The sequence below is a fragment of the Caretta caretta genome, chromosome 8 (assembly GCF_965140235.1).
Source record: "Caretta caretta isolate rCarCar2 chromosome 8, rCarCar1.hap1, whole genome shotgun sequence".
In the NCBI taxonomy this organism is placed as follows: domain Eukaryota; kingdom Metazoa; phylum Chordata; order Testudines; family Cheloniidae; genus Caretta; species Caretta caretta.
Window position 1 is genome coordinate 74,434,004 of NC_134213.1, and position 19,144 is coordinate 74,453,147.

Consider the following 19,144-nt stretch of genomic DNA (forward strand, 5'->3'; position numbering starts at 1 on the left):
TGGTATAGTAATGATAGATTTTTTTTTCTGAAAAATTCCTATCTGTACTTCCTGCAATTGTGCACTGGGACCTTAGTCCTACCTGTTTATTTGGTTAATTCTACTATAAATCATGACCACTGGACGGTCCGCTTCCATTGCTGACAATTTGATTCCATTCTGATCATCCAAGAAGTACAATGGAGAGTAACATACCATTCCAGACTGTGGAATGCAACAGCATAATATGAAGTCTACCAGGCTCTGTAAGGAATTCAGAGCTACTGCCACCTTCTTATTTCTAATCCTATTTCCTGTTGATTGTCCTGCATGGGGTAGAGCTCCAAGCTCAGTCACAGAGTTCCAACTCCTGCATCTTCCATAACATGCCTGTTCTAGTAAAGGTCAGATAGTGCTGCAAACCTGCTGGCACCTGTATGCCATTCTGCCAGAGTACCCATGCCATGCCCTTGCAAAATTCTGCTTGTATGGGGTGAATAACTTTTGATGGTTCATCATCATTGTAAGAGTGAGTAGATTTTGTGCCTGGACTGGTTCATTCTCATGACAGTTTTACAAGACTGTCTGTGCATCTGTCTTGGGCTCTGCTCATCTATTTGTGGCATATTCTTATTGCTGATCTCAATGAACCTCTCATTTTCCCTCAGGTACTGGTCAGTTATGTTAGTGTGCAAAAGAGATTTTTTTTTTTTTACCCTATTCTCTAGCTGTGCATTTCAGGCACACATCTGGTCTCTGAAAGTTGTGTTCCATGAAGCAATATATTAAGACCATGCTATATGCTCAATACAACTGCTCATTCAAATAATTAATACCACTTTGATGCCATCACAAACAGTTATATAACTAAATCTGGAAAGGAAAAACAGACAAGAGCTTCTAAAAATGCAGTTGTTCCAAATTTAGAGAATCTCAAAAATAGTGAGCCTACTTCTGATCTGACTTACAATGGTGTAAATCAGGAGTAAAATCATATATGGTGTAAAACCAGCATGAGATCAAGATCAGCCCCAGAGGTTTCTTCCTTGTCCTTGGCAGGCTTTGAGTTCTTGGAGAATTTCAAGACTCATCATGGACTACTACCTGATCTGCTACTTTGATTAGGTGTGTATACTGGAGTCTGCTAGTTATCCCCTTTTTCTAGTTTTGTTTAGAAATGAGTATAAACTTTCTTGTACATTACTGATTCCAGAGTTATTTACATCCCACTGTGATTTAGATCTCATGACTTCCCCCAAATTATTCTGTGTGATTTTTTTTGCCATTAAGACAACTCACACCTTCAGAGAACTGAATTTGGTCTTTTATAGATCCATCCTATGAGAAGGATTAACTGGTGTCTGGATTGTGGAGAGGGCTTTGAGAGATTTGGCTTACTCTCTGCAATAATAGTGTGCACCAAATGGTGCATTGTCATGCTCTATTGTACTTCTGCAAAACCACAAGCAAAAATAGCCTTTAGTTGTTTCTGTCCTCAGACAACTCTGTATGAAATAACTACGATTAATTATAAAATCAACAACTAAATAACCTCACCTATCACCTCTCCCCATTATGGTCAAAATTCCCTTATTTATCTTTTATCAGTTCTAAATCTATGATGATAAATTGTACTCAAAATATTTTACCACACCTATAAACATGTACTTCTAGAGAGCCATTTGCACCTACAGAGCTCACACATATTTACATAATAAGTGAAGCTATGGAATTACACTTGACTGTGGAGCGGGGTGTATAACCCAGTTCAGGACTTGGCAGTGAGGGATTGGGAGAAAGAGAAGAATTTTCCATTCCATCAGGATGTAGTAGTGGACAGGAATTCCGGCAAGGGCCCCCAGGTGAAGACAATTAAGGTTTCCTAGCAGATCTGGAATGTGCTGGGAGCAATCAAATGACTGCTTATAAAGCAAGGAAGGAATGTGTCCTGATTTTCCTTGTTGGGGCTTGTTATCACAGTGAAGACAAGGGAAATATTTATTTTCCACCCCAGGAGAAAAGGTGTGGTTTTATGTTCCACCTGGGAGAAGGGTAATCTGAACAATTTAACCCTTTTCTAGTGTATGTGACAATAGACCATAAAATTCCCTTTAAACCCTAAACTAACTGACTGTTGTATTGTTTTGTGTGGCTGTGAAGCAGGACAATTATTTGATGTAGCACAACCACCTCCCACAAACTCTTTAAATGCTTTACTTTGCTAACCTGTCAGAGGTCCTTAGAAATCATTTTTTTTCCCCAGTGGCAAATAGTGAAGTCTTACCTCCCAGCCATTGCAAGTTTTAAACTCTATTAAGGGAATTGTATTTTAGATAATTTGTTTTTATTATAACTTTTAAATCCCAAATGAAATTAAACAAAGATTTGTTAAGATTTGTGAATGAAGCCATGTCTACCTTGGCACAAAGCTAAGTTAATTTTGAACACGCTATAGTGTGCTACATGAAAGTTTTTAAAACTGTTCTGGAAAGCACTTTACTACTCCATAAACAAGGTCATATTACTCATTACCCTCTTCTCAACCTGACTGATCATTGCATCCAACTGTTGCACCTTCTCATTAACTAAGGCCTGACACCTGCTCAGAAAAGGTACAGGGATCTATCCAGAGACCATCTTGCAGGATAGGGACCTAATGTTGTAAGCTGGGGAAAGGACATGTCTAACTAAATATTTATACGGCACTTAGCACAATCGGGACCCTATGGCTCTCAGTTCCCTCATTCTGAAGCATGTCATCAATTTCAATCCAAAAGTTACCTACCTTCTACATAAATTGTGTCCTCACTTTAACTGTTGAACTTACATAAAAAATAAAGAATTATAAAGGTTGAGGTTAAACAATAGTTCATTATACCACAGGAATTAATTCACAGGATTTTAAGTTTCCTGCATAAATACACTTTTGTGCCCCTCACTTTGGGTCTTCATCACACATTGCATCCCACAGTTGGGCTTGGGCAAGTTAAGGGGCATTTAGGGCTCTGATCCTTGACTCGGGCCTCTAACCACTGTTATATTACTACTACTGTGTTTAAAAAAACACACCTTAACATGAGTTTGTAGGCTTGAGTTTGTAAACTATTCTTTTCACTTTTAAACCGCACTGTTTACTGTGATGCTGGTGTACAAGTGACAAAATGTTAACACTATTTAGCAAACAATTGGTTTTTTGTTTGTGTGGGTTTTTTTATTGAATACAACTATTTTTTTGCTATTTTAAGAATGCTGTAGAACTGATATCTCATTCCTATCAATTTATATCAATCAAGAACTGAGGGGAGTTAATTTTCAACTTTACTAGTGAGAGGCATACAAATACAATTTTTGTCCATTTAAACATAAAATCCATTCAAAAATCTGTTTTAATTACTGCACTATTCAAAAAAGAATAGATTCATACTCAGTATATTTTTATGCCATGTACATTTCTTGAAACTACATCAAGTTTTCCTATTCACTTCAATTGACTTTGGATCAGGCCCATTGGAATCAAATTGGATTTATTAATTCAAGCAAACTAACCAAAAATGGATTAGTTCCACTATCTTGCTATCCTCCCCTATTCTTCTGACTCCTTCTTATGCTCCCAGTCATGTTTTCAAGTATGAATTTTATTTACTCACTCCTGTTCTATTAAATAATCTTTGATTTCCGTACATTAGTTAATAATAATGGTCCAGATCTTGTACTTGTTCAGGCAGAAATCCATCTAAAATCTATGACAGTTTTACTTCAGTAAGGTATAAAGGAGCTGGCTCAAGTTGTATAACAAAATATTAAATAATAGTATTAAGCAACAAAGATCTCATTTAAAACTGAGGCCACCAGATTCTATTCCCATGTTATTCTAATCTGACATCAGCATTGCATCTACTGTCCTCAGACTAGTCAAATTCATCATCGCAATTCAAACTAACCGAAACAAAACAAGAGAGAGCCAAGACAGCATTGCTTTTGGAGTAGCAACTTTGTGATTTTTTCAGAGGTGCTGCTTTTACCATTTAAAATTCTTCTAAGGAGCAATCCCACAATGAATACTCTCTGAAAATAGTAATACCACTATCTGTTTATCTGACTCAACAGTAGTCATGAGATGACAGGGATGATGCTGTTACAATCGTGTCCAAACAGCTGAAAATACAATTCTACTTCCTTGGTGAAACACCAGCTCTGTCTTCTATAGAGCTACCAATAAAATATTTTCTTGGCAGGGATTTCAGCATCCCTTTTTACATATTTGATTATCCTTCTCCCCAACACTTCACATCTTGCTTGTCTTTATCATGCAAAGATTTACACCCATGCTTAACTTTCTGCACAGTGAATAATCCAGCTGAGGTCTGGAACTACTTTCAGCATGCAGTTAGGCTTCTGTAATGTCTTTGCAGGATCATGGTCTTAGATTACAAGCTGTTTGTGTATGTTGTCACTAAAGAGTTAGCCCAGATGATTGGTACCTGAGTCTGAGCATGAAAGTTAATTTAGCCCAGTGTGAGCTATCACACTACACTGTCATACCTGAGTTACTGCATCCTCACTAGTGTGCTGTCTTGTGTGTGTACCTAGGACTTCTTGGGGCACATGCAATGGTTTTCTGTATGTTTTTTTCCCAATGAATTGTGGAAGAACTTATTTATTTATTATTTGGCGTATGCAGTCTGGTCAAGCCAAGCCATAGCATTCTTATCAATTATGTTCAAGGCATGAAGATCTCCAGGATGTTGAGTTATTTTGCAGTCCTCAGCAATGTGTGTCATGGTTTGTGGCTGCCCACATTGGCATAGAGGATTGTCTCTAAAACTTACCTGTCCTTCTGGATGCATAGACAGAATTGTGGGAAGACACTGGAGGACCATCAGCACTCAAGTAATTTAGACTGCATCCTCACTGCAAAGTAGATGGGTTACCAACCTGATTGAAAATGGAACCGTTGCTCTGATTCATACCCCCAGCTAGTCCAGATTGAAAGCACTCTTGAGTAAGAGCCTGAGTTAACTCTTCATTGATGACAAACCATTTATGAGAGGATACTTACCTTCCTATGTTTTGTATAGGACCTTCTACAATAAGATCTAGATCCTTACTAGGATCTCTGGCTGCCATTGCACTAGAAATAATGGACATAATAATCCTGATTCTGCACCTGCTAAAATATAAAAACTTGGCTTGAGATAGAACACACATCTTTCCTGCATGCCAATACACTGATGTATTTGTCTGCAATTCAGAAGAACTGCTCTACCCAATATCCTAGTCAAACCACATTAAAGAGCCACCAACAAAAAAGGATGATTAGCTGTTAGAAGTAAGAACTAGTGCAGGGTTTAAGGGAGGATTTGCCTTTTCCCACAATGTACATCCTTGCACAACTGCTGAGGTGAGTTACCTGTTCACTCCTCCAACCCCCAACTTTCTCCTGAGTGTCACATGTTGGCCACTACCTCTTGAATAATGAAGGACATCACAGATACCTGGTTTGAGCTGATATTGAAAGTCTTATGAGTCTGATCTTGCAATCCTGGCACTGCAATTACTTTTGTGAGATAAAGTCATTGGGCAACCCCAACTGGAGCACCTTCTATCAGCAGGCCACAGTATGACAGGCACACCTAGCACAGGGTTCCTCCTCCAGAGTCCCAAAAAATAGTCCACCGTGTTTAAGGGTAGCCCTTGTGGGCTTAATTTATTAAGAGTTCCATGCATGTATAAATCATAACAGAAGTTCTACTGCCATGGTCTAAACACTACATGCAATGTTTATCTCTGGCATCTCTCACCATATCCTGATTTTCCACTACAGCTCTCGAGCACATCCTCATGTCCTAGCTCTCCAGTGCAATCCCCTCCTGTCCTTATACTCGAATAGCCCCCCCAGACCTTCCATCCTACTCTTCCCAGCAGGAAGCCCCCCAGTCTCTCTGCTGAGAGATCATCTTTACTAGGGAAACATCCTTCACTCCCCTTGGAGTCACAGTTCCTCTAGGTTCAGCTCTCCAGAACAGTAGATGTTGGCAAGTAAACTCCTCCACTGCTCTCCTGCATTCAGCCCTCATCCCCAACTCTCCAGCTTAGAGACAAGAACTCCATCTGCTGGTCACTGGCTTTCGGTCCTCCGACACTGCTTGTCTGGCTTGGAGACACCAGCCAGGAAGCCATCTTACTATTTTCCTCCTGCCTTCTCCTAGGAACTGTATAGTTTCCAGGCCCTAACCACTCTCATCCTCCCCTGACTAACTCAATCTTCTCTAACCCTGTGCATCACTTCCTGGACTTTTATAGCTTCTGGGTGCTACCCCACCTTCCCAATTGACCAAACTGGGAGCATCTGTTCTGGCACAGGGGTGATGGACTACTTCATTTACAGGGGTCAGCCACCCTCTGACAAAGGCTACTTGAGTGAGTAAGGGATGGTAGGATTGGGTTATATGTGAGTGGGATTACATAATACTATTTGTAGTATGGCTCTATTACAGTGGTTTTCAACCAGTGGTACACGTACCCCGGAGGGTACGCTGAGGTCTTCCAGAGGGTACATCAACTTAAATCAGGGGCCCAATTTAAACTAGTTTTTCAGTTGTAATAGAGTCAAAACTAAAGCTTTACCTAAACACAGAAATTGTACTGTGTCAGGGTTCCTCCCCCCACTCTGAACTCTGGGGTACAGATGTGGGGACCCTCATGAAAGACCCCCTAAGCTTATATTCTACCAGCTTAGTTTAAAACTTCCCCAAGGCACAAATTCCTTTCCTTGTCCTTGGACGGTATTGCTGCCACCACCAAGTGATTTACACAAAAATTCAGGGAAGGGTCACTTGGCATCCCTATCCCCCCAAAATATCCCCCCCAAGCCGCTTCACCCCCTTTCCTGGGGAGGCTTGAGAATAATATACCAACCAATTGCCTAAGCAATGAGGGTACAGACCAGACCCTTTGTCTTCAGGACACTGACAATCAATCAGGTTCTTAAAAGAAGAACTTTATTATAAAGAAAAAGTAAAAGAATCACACCTGCAAAATCAGGATGGGAGGTAACTTTACAGGGTAATAAAAAGATTTAAAACACAGAGGATTCCCCTCTGGCTCAGCTTCACAGTTACAAAAACAGGAATAAAACTACCTCTCTAGCATAGGAAAATTCACACGCTAAAACAAAAGATAATCTAATGCATTTCCTTGCCCTACATACAATTTCTGTGAATTTAGATGGATTATATTTTCAGGAGATGTTGTACCTGCTTGGCTTCTCCCTCCGTCCGGAGAGGGAACAACAAAGAGAGAGCACAAACAAAACCTTCCCCCCACAAATTTGAAAATATCTTCTTTCCTCATTGGTTCTTCTGGTCAGGTGCCAATTAGGTTATTTGAACTACTTAACCCTTTACAGGTAAGGCGATTCAGTATAGCTGCCAAGGAGGGATTTTACGCTACCCTTCTCTATTTATGACATACTGCTTTAACTATACTGGTACAGTTAAAACACTACAAACCTCCTAGTAAGGATGCATTATACCAACAGTTTATTCCCGCACTAGAGGGGAATAATAAAGAACCTTTACAAGGAAGTAATTGCATTCAGGGGTTGTACTAGTATACTGTAATTATTTTGATAAAAATATCACACCCCTAACCAGAATAGTTACATTGCTCAAAATCTGTGCATCCAAAAGCCATCTTTGCATGCCTTTGCTGGCATCCAAAAGCAGTTGTTACTGATATAGTAGTGCAGTCCCCAGCATAATTGGGAGCTCTGGCAATAAAACTGCTTTTGGATGCCAAACAACATTTCTGAGATTGGCACAAAAGCTAAGAGTCCTGTTTCATCACCTGATCTCCCCTAACACTAAAAGCACCATATGTTCTTTCTTCAATTTATTAATTTTTTTAAGCTTTGCCACAAGCCATCTCTCTATAGAGACCCCTCTTCAATTATTGTAAAAAGATATGATGGATCTTTTTTCACACTTAAAAAGGCATATTTTGTAGCTGCCACCATATCCATGTTCATCATTGTTGTGAAATATCAGTTTCGTTGCTAACCTAGAGTGGAATTTTTGCTTCATAACTGTTTTATCTGGCATAAGGGTAACAAAAGCTGATCAGCACAGTGTCCAAATGGCACTTTGTTTTAATGTTGAGGGCAATAACTAAAGCAGGGAATGGTACTTCTAGGAGGATTCTGAAGGGCTGTGGCAGCTGAAAGACAGGAATTGAGTGAGTTATACTAGTCAGTGGAACTTCTGGCAACTGAAGGAGGTTCTGGGATTTGCCTGCTTCACACAATCCTTCCTCCTATTCCTGACCATCCACCGGCTTTGCAGCTGATCACCAACTGAAGGGTAACATTTTTGAGAAATGACTTGTTAAAATTTTGGAAACACAGCACTGGCCACATACACTGCAATCCTTTTATCTGAGGTTGATTGCAGACTGGGTCATTCTATGTCCAGTTGCATTTCTCACAAAATACCTCTAGCCTTGCATCACCTTTGAGGGACAATTCATGATTTTCAGGGCCACTAGTTCTATGTAGCCTATCATGGCTAAATATGATAATAAATATATATTTTGCCCCTCACTGTGGCATCTCCCCCACAACCATCCAAAGACCTGGCCTTAGAGAGTAACAGTCTCAAATTTTTTGGGTCCTATCTGTTGGTGAATAAAGGTGGAATTCCTTGTTAGCCCTTTTTTTTTCTACCGCTGTGCACTAAACTGATGGTTTCAATGACTTATCCATAATTCCTCAAGTCCTTTTCCTTATTTTATGATGGATCATTGTAGCATTTAGCACATATTCCCTAACTTGGTTTCTTGCTCTTCCACTAAATTACTTTACGGTTGTTTACCCTTCCATGATTTTGGCATCTGCTGGATCAATCCCCTGAATTATCCAAATCCTTTTGAACCTCATTGCATTGTTCTTCTTTGTTTGCTTTTTCTCTAAATTTAGTATCAGCAGACTTGGATAGCTTGTAACCATTTAGTGGATTTATAAATTAACATTAACATATAGTTAGGCAAATGGTTACAGGAAAGGAAAGAAACAAAATGTTGATTAATAGTGCTGAAATTTAACCTAGTAAAACTATTGTTATTAAGTGATTTCAAAGACTTTGTTATTTGTCGTATGCTGATGGACTGCTAATTAGAGAGATAAGTAATGTCATAATTTGGTTTGTTGCTCCAGGAGTGTCGGACCACAGTCCACAGAGTTCAACAGTGCGCGTTACAGCCACAGGATCATCATATTTGGAGTGGGTTTTTCTAACCAAAACAATTTGATTCTGCACAAATCTATGAATGTCACTCTTCTAATTTTTCTAGGCTCCATTATTACGGCTGGAGCTGGTAATGCCTCCTATAGTTAAGTTTGCCTGACACTTCCCATTACAAGACCCCTTTTTTCCCTCCAGTTGCTTATAACTTTGCCAAACTTCTGTTGTTTGGGCTTGAATTTTCCATGCTGGGTGTCTGCCTCAGGCTGTTTTTTGTTTTTAATTTCAATTAAAATAGTTCAACCATTTCTGAGAATAAGATTAGGGTAGAATATGTTGTTTTGCCCAAATTAAACAAAATTCTTACAACAATTTTGTTGAGTACTAGCATCCCCATGCTTTGGAACAGGGACTTGAAATTTGGCAGGGGTGCAGGGCTAGCTTTGTTGTCATCTCCATGACAATTTGCCTAAATTTGGCTTAGTTATAAGGTTCTGAAAAAAATCATTTTGTACATGCTCAGTAGAGACTTGTTAAAGTCTGGCAACTTAATATCTCTGAAGATTCCACCTATATTGAACATGCTCCAGCCTACGACTGCAATGGCGAAACAGGACTTTCCCTTCAATTGCTCCTTTCAGCAGCCAGTGGCCACTGTGGTACTTGGCACAGGAACTGAGAGGAGGAAGACGATCTCTCCTGTGCTTTTAGTGCTCCCCCTGCTGGTGCCCTGGCAGCATGGAGGAGTCAGAAGCAGACTGACTGAAATACAGGATGAGGAGCTGGGACTTGAGGGAGGATGGGGGGAGGATGGATGGAGTAGATTGGGTCCAGTCGCCTGGGGGGGAAGACTGGTTCTTGGAGCTGGGGAGAGATATTGGGACTGCTGGACAAGGAGACTTGGATTGGGAGCCAGAGGAGGAAACGGAGACCAGGGTTCAGGTGAGGTGAGGGACTGGGCACTAGTCTGTGGGAATGGAGGTAAAGACAGATTGAATGAGGAGCTGGCAAGGGAAGACTGAGACTGGCTGGGCAAGGAGACTGCAACATAGAGCCCCAAGGGGGAAAGACAGGAATGAGGAGCACAGGGAGAGAGACTGGGACTGGGCACCATGGTGTGGGGCAGGGGTAGTCCACAGGTAGACCATGGGCCAGATCCAGACTGCCAGATGCTTTTGGAAGGACCCCAACATCTTTTTATTTACTTATTATTATCATTATTGTTGGAGTTTTTATATATATATATATATTTTATCTGGAGTCTGGACCTTGACCAAAAAATTTGGACTTTGGCAAAAATAATTGACTACCCTGGTGGGGGGAATGTTGGCCCTTGAACTCAGAGCCTGGAAAAGGAGACTGGAACTGGGATGAGGAGCTTTGGGAGGTGGAGACTTGGACTGGTTAGGCCAGGAGATTAGGACTGAGACTGGAAGAGCGAGCTTGTGTGGGGGTAAAATGGGGAGTGATCTAGTGTGCTCACTAGGGCACACTCCCCTCCAGACCCTGGAATTTAACCCAAAATTCCTAAGTCCAAACATTCCTCTGTTGTCAGCAAATAGCTGTCACTACTAGCAAAATGTGTGTCTTTCCCCTCTAATCACTGGACCAGATAGAGGATGACAATTTATATTTGCTATCCGTTATTCCTTTAGCTCCAGTGATAGAGGTCTGTGCAGTTTATTTAAAGGTTACAAACTCGCTGATTTACCATATGGGTTTCAATATTATGCCACATGAGGAAACATTAAAAGAAAATTAAGATTGAAAAATCAAGTACTCAGAAATTAGGGAATGCTAGAGTTAAAGTTGTCCATGCAATATTAATTTGGCTATCTTTTGCATATGCATTATGATACAGTCTCTAACTACATGATCACGTAATATTTTTCCAAAATGCCCCTGCCTCATTCAGAGCACAGGAAGGACTATGCTCTGGTGATGAATCAGGGATGTGTAGTCAAGGAAGTTGTTGTTTTTAGGACACTGACATAATATGCTGCAGATGTTGGAAGATGTGTAGTGAATGAGACAGGGAATTACAGGAACAGAAGCGATGTTCTTGTGGTTTAGGAAGTTGAATATTTCCCTGGAAGACTGGAGTCTATCCTTGCCTCTGCCACAGAATTCCCTGGTGATGCTGGGCAAATCACTTAAACTCTTCACAAGTAAACCTGGCACAGACCGCTTTAATTCTCACATTTCCTAACTTCTGAGTGCTTGACTTTGCAACATAAATGTTTATTTAACTTATATTTGTATATAGTAGTTTGCTACATTAAAATAAGTTCTTGTCTGAAGCCTTGTATACACTGGAGAAATTTGAGGTTTCAGAGTAGCAGCTGTGTTAGTCTGTATCCGCAAAAAGAAAAGGAGTGAGCTACATCCGATGAAGTGAGCTGTAGCTCATGAAAGTTTATGCTCAAATAAATTTGTTAGACTCTAAGGTGCCACAAGTACTCCTTTTCTTTTTTTGGAGAAATTTGGTATGTTAACCACTATTTGAGCTTCCTAATATGACTGTAATATACCATGTCTTCATGATTCCAACAATGCCCAGGCACACACACCAACATTTTGAGTAGACTTGCTTCAAGCAAGGCTAACCACCTTGTAGTCCTCCTCCATCCCAGTATACACTAATGCAGAACCAGCATAAATAACAAATGCTAATTTAGTACCCTGCATAGTACTAATACTCCTCCCATTGTTATCCAACAGTGCACCAATTAATTCTTAGGAGGTCTGTCTGGTCTAGTTTCTGAATTTTATAGGCCTAGGGTAAAGTTTTGTGGAAGCCCCTTTTCCAAACAAATAGTGTTGTACACGCCATAGCATTGACCTCTTCTCCATTGATGTAGCAAGACAATTCTTCATCAGCGTCTCAGAAGACATCTCCTTACGATCACGTGGTGAAGCTTTTTTTTTTTCTCCTGGTGATTTGGCAGTGTTGTTTTCCAGTTATGCTTGGTGGTATGAGGCAGACATTTTGGCAGCGATGACCAACAGGGGCAACAAGAAAATCCAGTTGCGGCTGAACTGTTGGTGGGCCGATGACCAAATGTCCAAGTGGATGCTGAATACAGCATCATTTAGTCCATTAATCAGTACCAGGGAAAAAAATTAAAAGGGCTAGAGCCCCAAGCAAGGCCCAAGGCAGTCAGGAAAATCTGATTATTTTATGAGGAACTAAACCATACTCTTGGGATTTACCCATCAATGCCACCTGAAATACTGAGGACAGCACCAAGGCATCTGTACTGTGATGGTCAGAGAGAGAGAAGGAAGAAAACAATGTCTCCATCACCCCAATGGAGATCAGGAATGAGTAGGAGTGGTGGGACAGCACTGAAACAATGCCAGCATCCTCTCTTCGGAGAGTCAGGCTTCAGAGGTGACAGCAGAGATGACGGTGATCCTGGCTTGGGAATGGAGAAGCCTGATGAGGGGCTTGCTGCACAACGTGGCTTTTTCAGTAATTATTATTATTGTGGCTGGGTTTGCAAACTTGTGGCTGGAAAGAGGCCAACGGATTCTTACGACCGTCTAGTATTGCTGTGAGGTGGGTGGGGGCGGCGACCTCACCTGGGGATGAACATGCCCCCTCAGTTCTGACACTGCACGCAAGTAGCAGCGGCCCTAGTCCAGCCCCCTCACACCCGAGCTTCTCGCCACCGGATTCCCGAGTTTACCGCCGCCGCCGCCGCCCCGCACCACGCCACGCCCGCTGCCGTCTGGCCCATTGCATGGGGCTACGGGCTGAACGCCGCGGCGTAGCGGCGGCCGGCGTAGTGCCTGGCGCGCGGAGGCACACGCCACGCCGCCCCCTGCCTGCTCCCCTCTTAGCGGTGCTCTCGGCAGGGCGGGCCCGCCCCCCACGGGCGGCGCTGAGTCCCGCCAGCTCAGCGTCGCGTCCTCGCTCCCCGTCCCGCTCCCAACCTGTTGCTCCATTGCCCCGCCTCTGATGCGGAGCTGCCCAATGGGAGGGGGCGGGCGCGAGGGGGCGGGGCTGGGAGCGGTCGGGGGCCGGGCGGCTGCGGCGCTGGCCGGAGGGTGCGAGTTCAATGGGCAGCGCGGAGGGATGCGCAGGGGCCCGTCGCGGCCCGACTGCTGCCTGCGCTCGGGGACTCGCTTCTGCTGCCATCTCACGGCGTCCCGCTCAGCCCGGTAAGGACCCCGCCCGGGAGCGCGTCTCGCCCCCGGTGTCCGGCCCGGGCGGCTGCTGTCGGTCCGGAGCGTTGGGCGCCCACATGGGGTTGCAGGGGCCATGCCAGGCGCCGCGAGGGGCGGGCTCGGGGGAGCTGGGGGCGCGGCTTGGGTCCGGGGAGTGGGGTCCGGCAGGCGGCTCTGAGGGGCTTCGGGACTCGGCTGTCGCCGCAAGAGTGGGGGCTTACCGCGATCCGCCCCCAGTCCTTGCCAGGCGACGTGCGCCCGCGGCGGGGCGGGCCCGTCTCCCCCTGCGTCCCCATCCGCTCTGGGCTCAGCGCCTGGGGGCCCCTCTGTTCGGGGCGTCCTCCGTGTCTGCGGCCAGCGAAGGGGACCGAGGGGCGGCTAGGAGCGTCCCCTAAGTCTTCTGCCCCATGAAGTGCCCCGTCCCCCTCGGCTCGGCCCCCGGGGAGACACCCCCCCCCCCGGCGGGCTGCTACCTGCGCCCATTTCCGCTCAGCCTCCCCCGTCCCCTGCGGTGTGTTTGCGGCGAGAGCGGCTCCTCTCCATTGTATGTAAATCCTGGCCAGGAGAGCGAGGACGTGCGAGTTGGCAGCGGGCTGCATCGGCTGGTCGAGGGGGCCCCTGCCTGCCGTACAGAGTCCTGCTAGGAATGCGAGACATTCCGTGTGGGAGGCAAACCCTCGCTGTAATCGGGCCCAGTTGGAGCTGCACGGCAGCACTCCTGTGTGCTCTGGCTGCGTTTTATAAACAATCCGGGTTGAGGGATGTTTACTGTCCCTTTAAAAAACAGATTTGTAGATTTTCGCTCCAAAGGAACTTTATCGCCTGCGAGAGAAAATTGTGCTGAGAGAGCAGATTTCTGAAATCGTTGGTCTGGGGTGTGTGTGTATTGGGTTTTTTTTGTGTGCAAAGGGGGGGCGCGGTTGTGATGGGAACTACTTGCTCTTATCCGAAGTCGGGAGATATTTATAACAGTTGTTTTGGACTTCCTTCAAGAGACTCTAGCCTAAAAAAAACTTTTTCTAGTAACGAAATACCTGTGTTCTGTGAGGAACACTCTTTTTTTTCCTCCTCCCTCTGTCTTATGACCAGTACAAGTGAGGGAAAAAATAGAAGAGCGTATCTACAGCAAAAATTTGACTGAAGGGGATAAATATGTAATTCCTAATATTACTTTTTTCTATAATCTCTTTCATTTGTATCTTTCAATTTTTGTGTATTTTAAAGTGTTTATATATGTCTTACTGTGACCCCTGAATAGTCATTGCTATCTTTCCCTTTTTGTGTGAGTTAGTCACACAATAGTAGAGGAGAGAAAAACATTTTCAAAAGAGGGAAATGTAAAAGCATCGTCATATCAAGGGGGACTGGTTATGTGAAAGACAGGATTGCAAAGTAGCTTTCTGGGTAGGGAATGGGAACTGAGAAAGGTTGCACAAATGTTTTGCTCAACGGTATGTTTGTTTAATGTAAACTTCACCTGTAATCACCTCCTCCACACACTTTAGCAGCTTTCTATTAATGTAGGTATGTTGGAATTACTTACTTTATTTTCAGCATTGTTTATATATTTTGTTATAGTATTATACGTACTACTTCAAAACAGCAAATATTATCAAGGCAGTTAAACTGGGTTAGTTAAACTCTAAATTTTCTTTCTTTTTAAGCATCTGACCAAAATGCTGTAGCATAATTTTTTTTATGTAATTTCCTCATCTTTATTATTCCTGGTAGTTTTAAAACAAAATGGAAAAAAGTAATGGAAATGCATGAGAATACTACCTGTCAGAACATATAGTGGGAGTATTCAAAACAGAGGAGTTACTGGCTTCTTTAGATTGTCTGTTAAAAATGTATGCAATAACGCTTTCAACCTGCAGTAAATACCTACGATTGTGTTATAATAAATTCTTGTTTTCTCATGTTTATAATAGAAATAGTTAAACTAGCAGCTTCACTGAGGTGCGAACAAGTGTATTGTAATCTCTGCAATTCAAAGTCTTTATAATGCAGTTTACAATTTTTTCCTCTGAGCTAAACATACGTTGTAAACATAAATTCTCTTCTTTTAGTGTTGAGCGGATAGTCATTTATCAAAATGGAGCCATACCTGATTTTGCTTCCTGGAGGCTTATGCTTTGAAGTGAATTACTTCACTTGGCACAATGAAGTAGGAATGACTTTGGTTTTCTTAAATTAAATGAATACAGATGGCTCCTTAGTTGTATCAATTTATTCATTCCAAAGTATAAACTTTCTTTGGGAGTGAACTTGCTAAAAAGTGCTGTGCTAAAACTAAAATAAAATAGAACTCCCTGAAATTAACTCCTGTAGGTTTTACAGATTGAATCTCAATATCTGACACACTAAAGAAGTTACATTTTTGGAATCTCAGTAGCTTCTTTGCCTTCCTTTGTGTTTTTAATGTGAGTTACTGTTATTAAAAACAAAAAAATGGCAGTTGGCTTAAAATCCCATGTTGCAATTAAATTTTAGTCTTTTTCAGACTGTTTTCCTTTTTCCATCGAACTCTGGTAGGCCAATATGAAATTTTACCATGTGTAACCAACAATTTTATTAACTGAAATGGTATTGAACATGGCCTAGTGGTCCATGTGTTTTTGTTTAGTATTATGCCAATTTTTCATGGTTGTTGGCAACTGTTCAGCCATGGTAAAATTTTATAGTGTAGACCCGGCCTCAGTGTATGCATTATAGAGTTTATTACAATTAGGGATTCATGAACATGTGTTCAGGGAAGAGAACAGTTCTTTGGAGTAAATTTAGAAATTAGTTTGTGTAGTTCCAGGACAAAGCTTATAGACTACCTTCATGCACCACCTCCACCTGGTCTTCAGGTAATGCTAGCATTAGTTATTTGCTTTATAACTTCTTATAATCAAAGGATTTTAAAACTATTTTATTAAATGTTTCAATATCCAACAACTTAACATTGAAAATACTGACAATGCATGAAAATATGTAAGTTTTACCTTTTAAATGTTGTTCTTCCATTAAATATCACCCTCTTTCTCTCCCCCCCCCCCCTTAATTTTAAGGACTTCGTCTTTGGCCTTTCAAATGGACATTAAGTGACACTGAATGTTAGCTGCAAGAATTTTATAAGTACTGCATCAGCTGGGATGTTGCGACAGAACGGTGGAAGTAACAAGCGTGGTTTGGGATTAGCCCGACTGTCTACATCCAATTTCTTCACCATCGCCAATTCAGGAAACTGGGGAATGGGGCGCAGCACCAAGAGCAACTCTCTGAGCAGTATTAGCTCCAACTCTGATTGCTATGACAGTCCTATTGTGGATCCAGAATACATCATGCAGTTGGTGAATGATGTCAGAAAATTTGCAGATGTGCTACTGTATTTGAAAGAAGCCATTCTTTCAGAAGGTGCGTCAACTGCTTTATCCTATTTCTTAGCTGATTTGAAATTCACACACATAGCTGTACTCAGTAGGAACAGAAGCAAGCATTACTGTGGTTTTTACTTGTGTTTTTTTCTTTCTGCCAAATACTTGCATGATTACAGGAAGTGGTGGATGTTACTTTGGGTGCTACGTTTCCTCAGCAAACACAGTGCATTCTGTTTCCTAATGAGACATAACATATAGAGCTGATACAGTTGGTAAGACTTGAGTAAAAGGGAGGAGGGGAAAGTCTGGTTCCCATCAGACTAGCTGAACTGACACTGGAAAAATAGTTAAACTTTAAATCAGTCCTTTAAACAACTGACTGATGTTTTTGTAATTACAAAGAATACTGTTGATATTTTGGCCAAGATCCAGTTTTCCATGCTATTACAATTGTTACTGTTTAATAGGCTCATGTGTTAATAATTTGAATGTAGCTTTAAAAGGTCTAATTTTAATGGAGTTTAACTTTTCTGTAACACTCGCTTTTTCCAGGCCAAGGTATTTGTTTACCATCTTCTGCTAGCAGGTGAAAACTACAAACTTGCTTTCTTAGTCTGTCCCCTTGGAACACATCACTTTTTTTTCCTTTTCCTGAAAGGGAAATGCTATCAGTTTTTCTTGGTCAACAGCAGGAAAGCTTTTCTGAAGAGGGGTCCTCTTCTTAATACTATAAGAGCTATGTCCAAACTAGTCTGGTATGGGATCCATTGACTGCTAATAGCAGTTTTTCCCACCACCCATTTTTACCTGTAGATAGTTGCAACTCCTTTTCCTCCTTCCACCACTACCATCCAATTGTCCCCTTTTCTCTTAGTTGCAATTCTAGACTTGTAATGAGCAAGTTGACTTAATTATCTACTTTTAGGAAAGGAAAAATCCATTGAAGTCCTGATTTTCATGAAGCCTGTAGCACGTTAAACACTTTTAGTAGACACAGTAGTCTGTACAATAGCTAGAGCTAGTTTGTGGATATGGTCTAATACCTGCAGCTTCTCAGTGAGAAACCACTTGAAAAAAAATCTTATTGCTGTTACTAATGTGGCTTATGATTTCTTAAATCTGATCTTTGGTTATATTTGTATCTGTGGTGTGGGGCGTCCTCTACCTTACTCTTTTTAGATTTTGGGTCAGTGTTACAATTCTCACATAAATATTCTGAGGATTTCTGGGTTAGAGGACTTAGGATCACCCTAATAACTGCCTTTGGTCACAAACAAAGATAATAAACGTAAGCCGGAATGGAAAATGCTACTCTACTGTCATTTGAGGTATTCCCACCTATGTCGAGGTGGCCTCCAGAATCTGTTTTATTTAGACAGGAAAAAAAGAGATTCAGGATGTGACTATAGCCACCATATTGTAAACAATATACTGTTTTGAGTCTGCCGTTAGAGTGAAAGAGTTGCACCAGAAAGCCGTTAGAGTGAAAGAGTTGCGCCATAAAAGTGGTGAACAAGTCTTAAATGTACAGGTAACTTTGAAGCCTAATACTGACTTAAGCGTCAGTATGGTTCACTGTAGCTAGACACACGGGTTGATGTGGTCAAACATGTCTGTCTGGCACCTCTTAATATCTGAATGGACAGTTCGCAGGAAACAACTGCAAGAACACAAGTGTATTCTAGCAGCCACAGAGGCAGTTTTAATAAATAAACTCAAAGGCCCCAAGATATAGTGTGGAAGGTAGGTTATGCAATCTCCTTTTAGTCTGGATCACACACTGACTTTATTAAACTGTTTTCACTTCTGTCATTTTATGAAATTAACAATCTTTAAAAAGGATGGCTCTTTAAAATTTTTCTGTAGCTATTGGGTGCTGTTACTTGACACTTTGTCTAAAATATATCAACACAGACTAAGAACGTGTATAACAGTAAATATAAGAATCTCAGAAAATGAATAATGCAAAGGCAAACTTTCTTTCAAACTGAGGTGTTCTTCTTTGTACTGCTGACCAATAAATTGGCTCTGCATTTAGGCTGAAGTTAGCAGCTGGCAAATTTCAGTGTAAACAAGGAAAAGCAACTTCACACAACATGTAACTTACGTGTAGAAATCTCTGACACAGGAGGTCACTGAGACAACAAACTATTTACATATAAAAGAATGGATAACTCTTGGCACTAATAATATTTTATGATTTACCACCTTCTGAAATTATCCAACTAATTTCAAGTTTGAGTGTAAAACAATCAACTGGAGGGGCCAGGAAGGAATTTCTCCTGACTTCTTTGGATATCATTACTTCAGTGACTTGGTGCATTTTTTTATATATATACATTTGAAACTTTCCTTTGCATTGTCTGGTATTAGTACTGCCAGAGTCAG

The 19,144-nt window shown here is 41.8% G+C and overlaps 1 protein-coding gene across 5 annotated transcripts in view; it reads left to right on the forward strand.

Annotated features, from left to right (window-relative positions):
* The window catches only part of ARHGAP29 (Rho GTPase activating protein 29), a 134,017-nt gene that overhangs the window by 27,290 nt on the left and 87,583 nt on the right, over positions 1-19,144 (forward strand). The window contains exons 1-2 of one of the 5 annotated variants that reach the window (XM_048862181.2): positions 13,228-13,385; positions 16,448-16,793. In XM_048862181.2, coding sequence (XP_048718138.1) covers positions 16,532-16,793 — 262 coding nt within the window. In that variant the 5' untranslated portion in view covers positions 13,228-13,385; positions 16,448-16,531. Of the gene's footprint in view, positions 1-13,227; positions 13,386-14,211; positions 14,267-14,679; positions 14,916-16,447; positions 16,794-19,144 lie in introns of those variants that run through there. The other 4 variants (XM_048862177.2, XM_048862179.2, XM_048862180.2 and 1 more) reach the window with 4 other exon arrangements.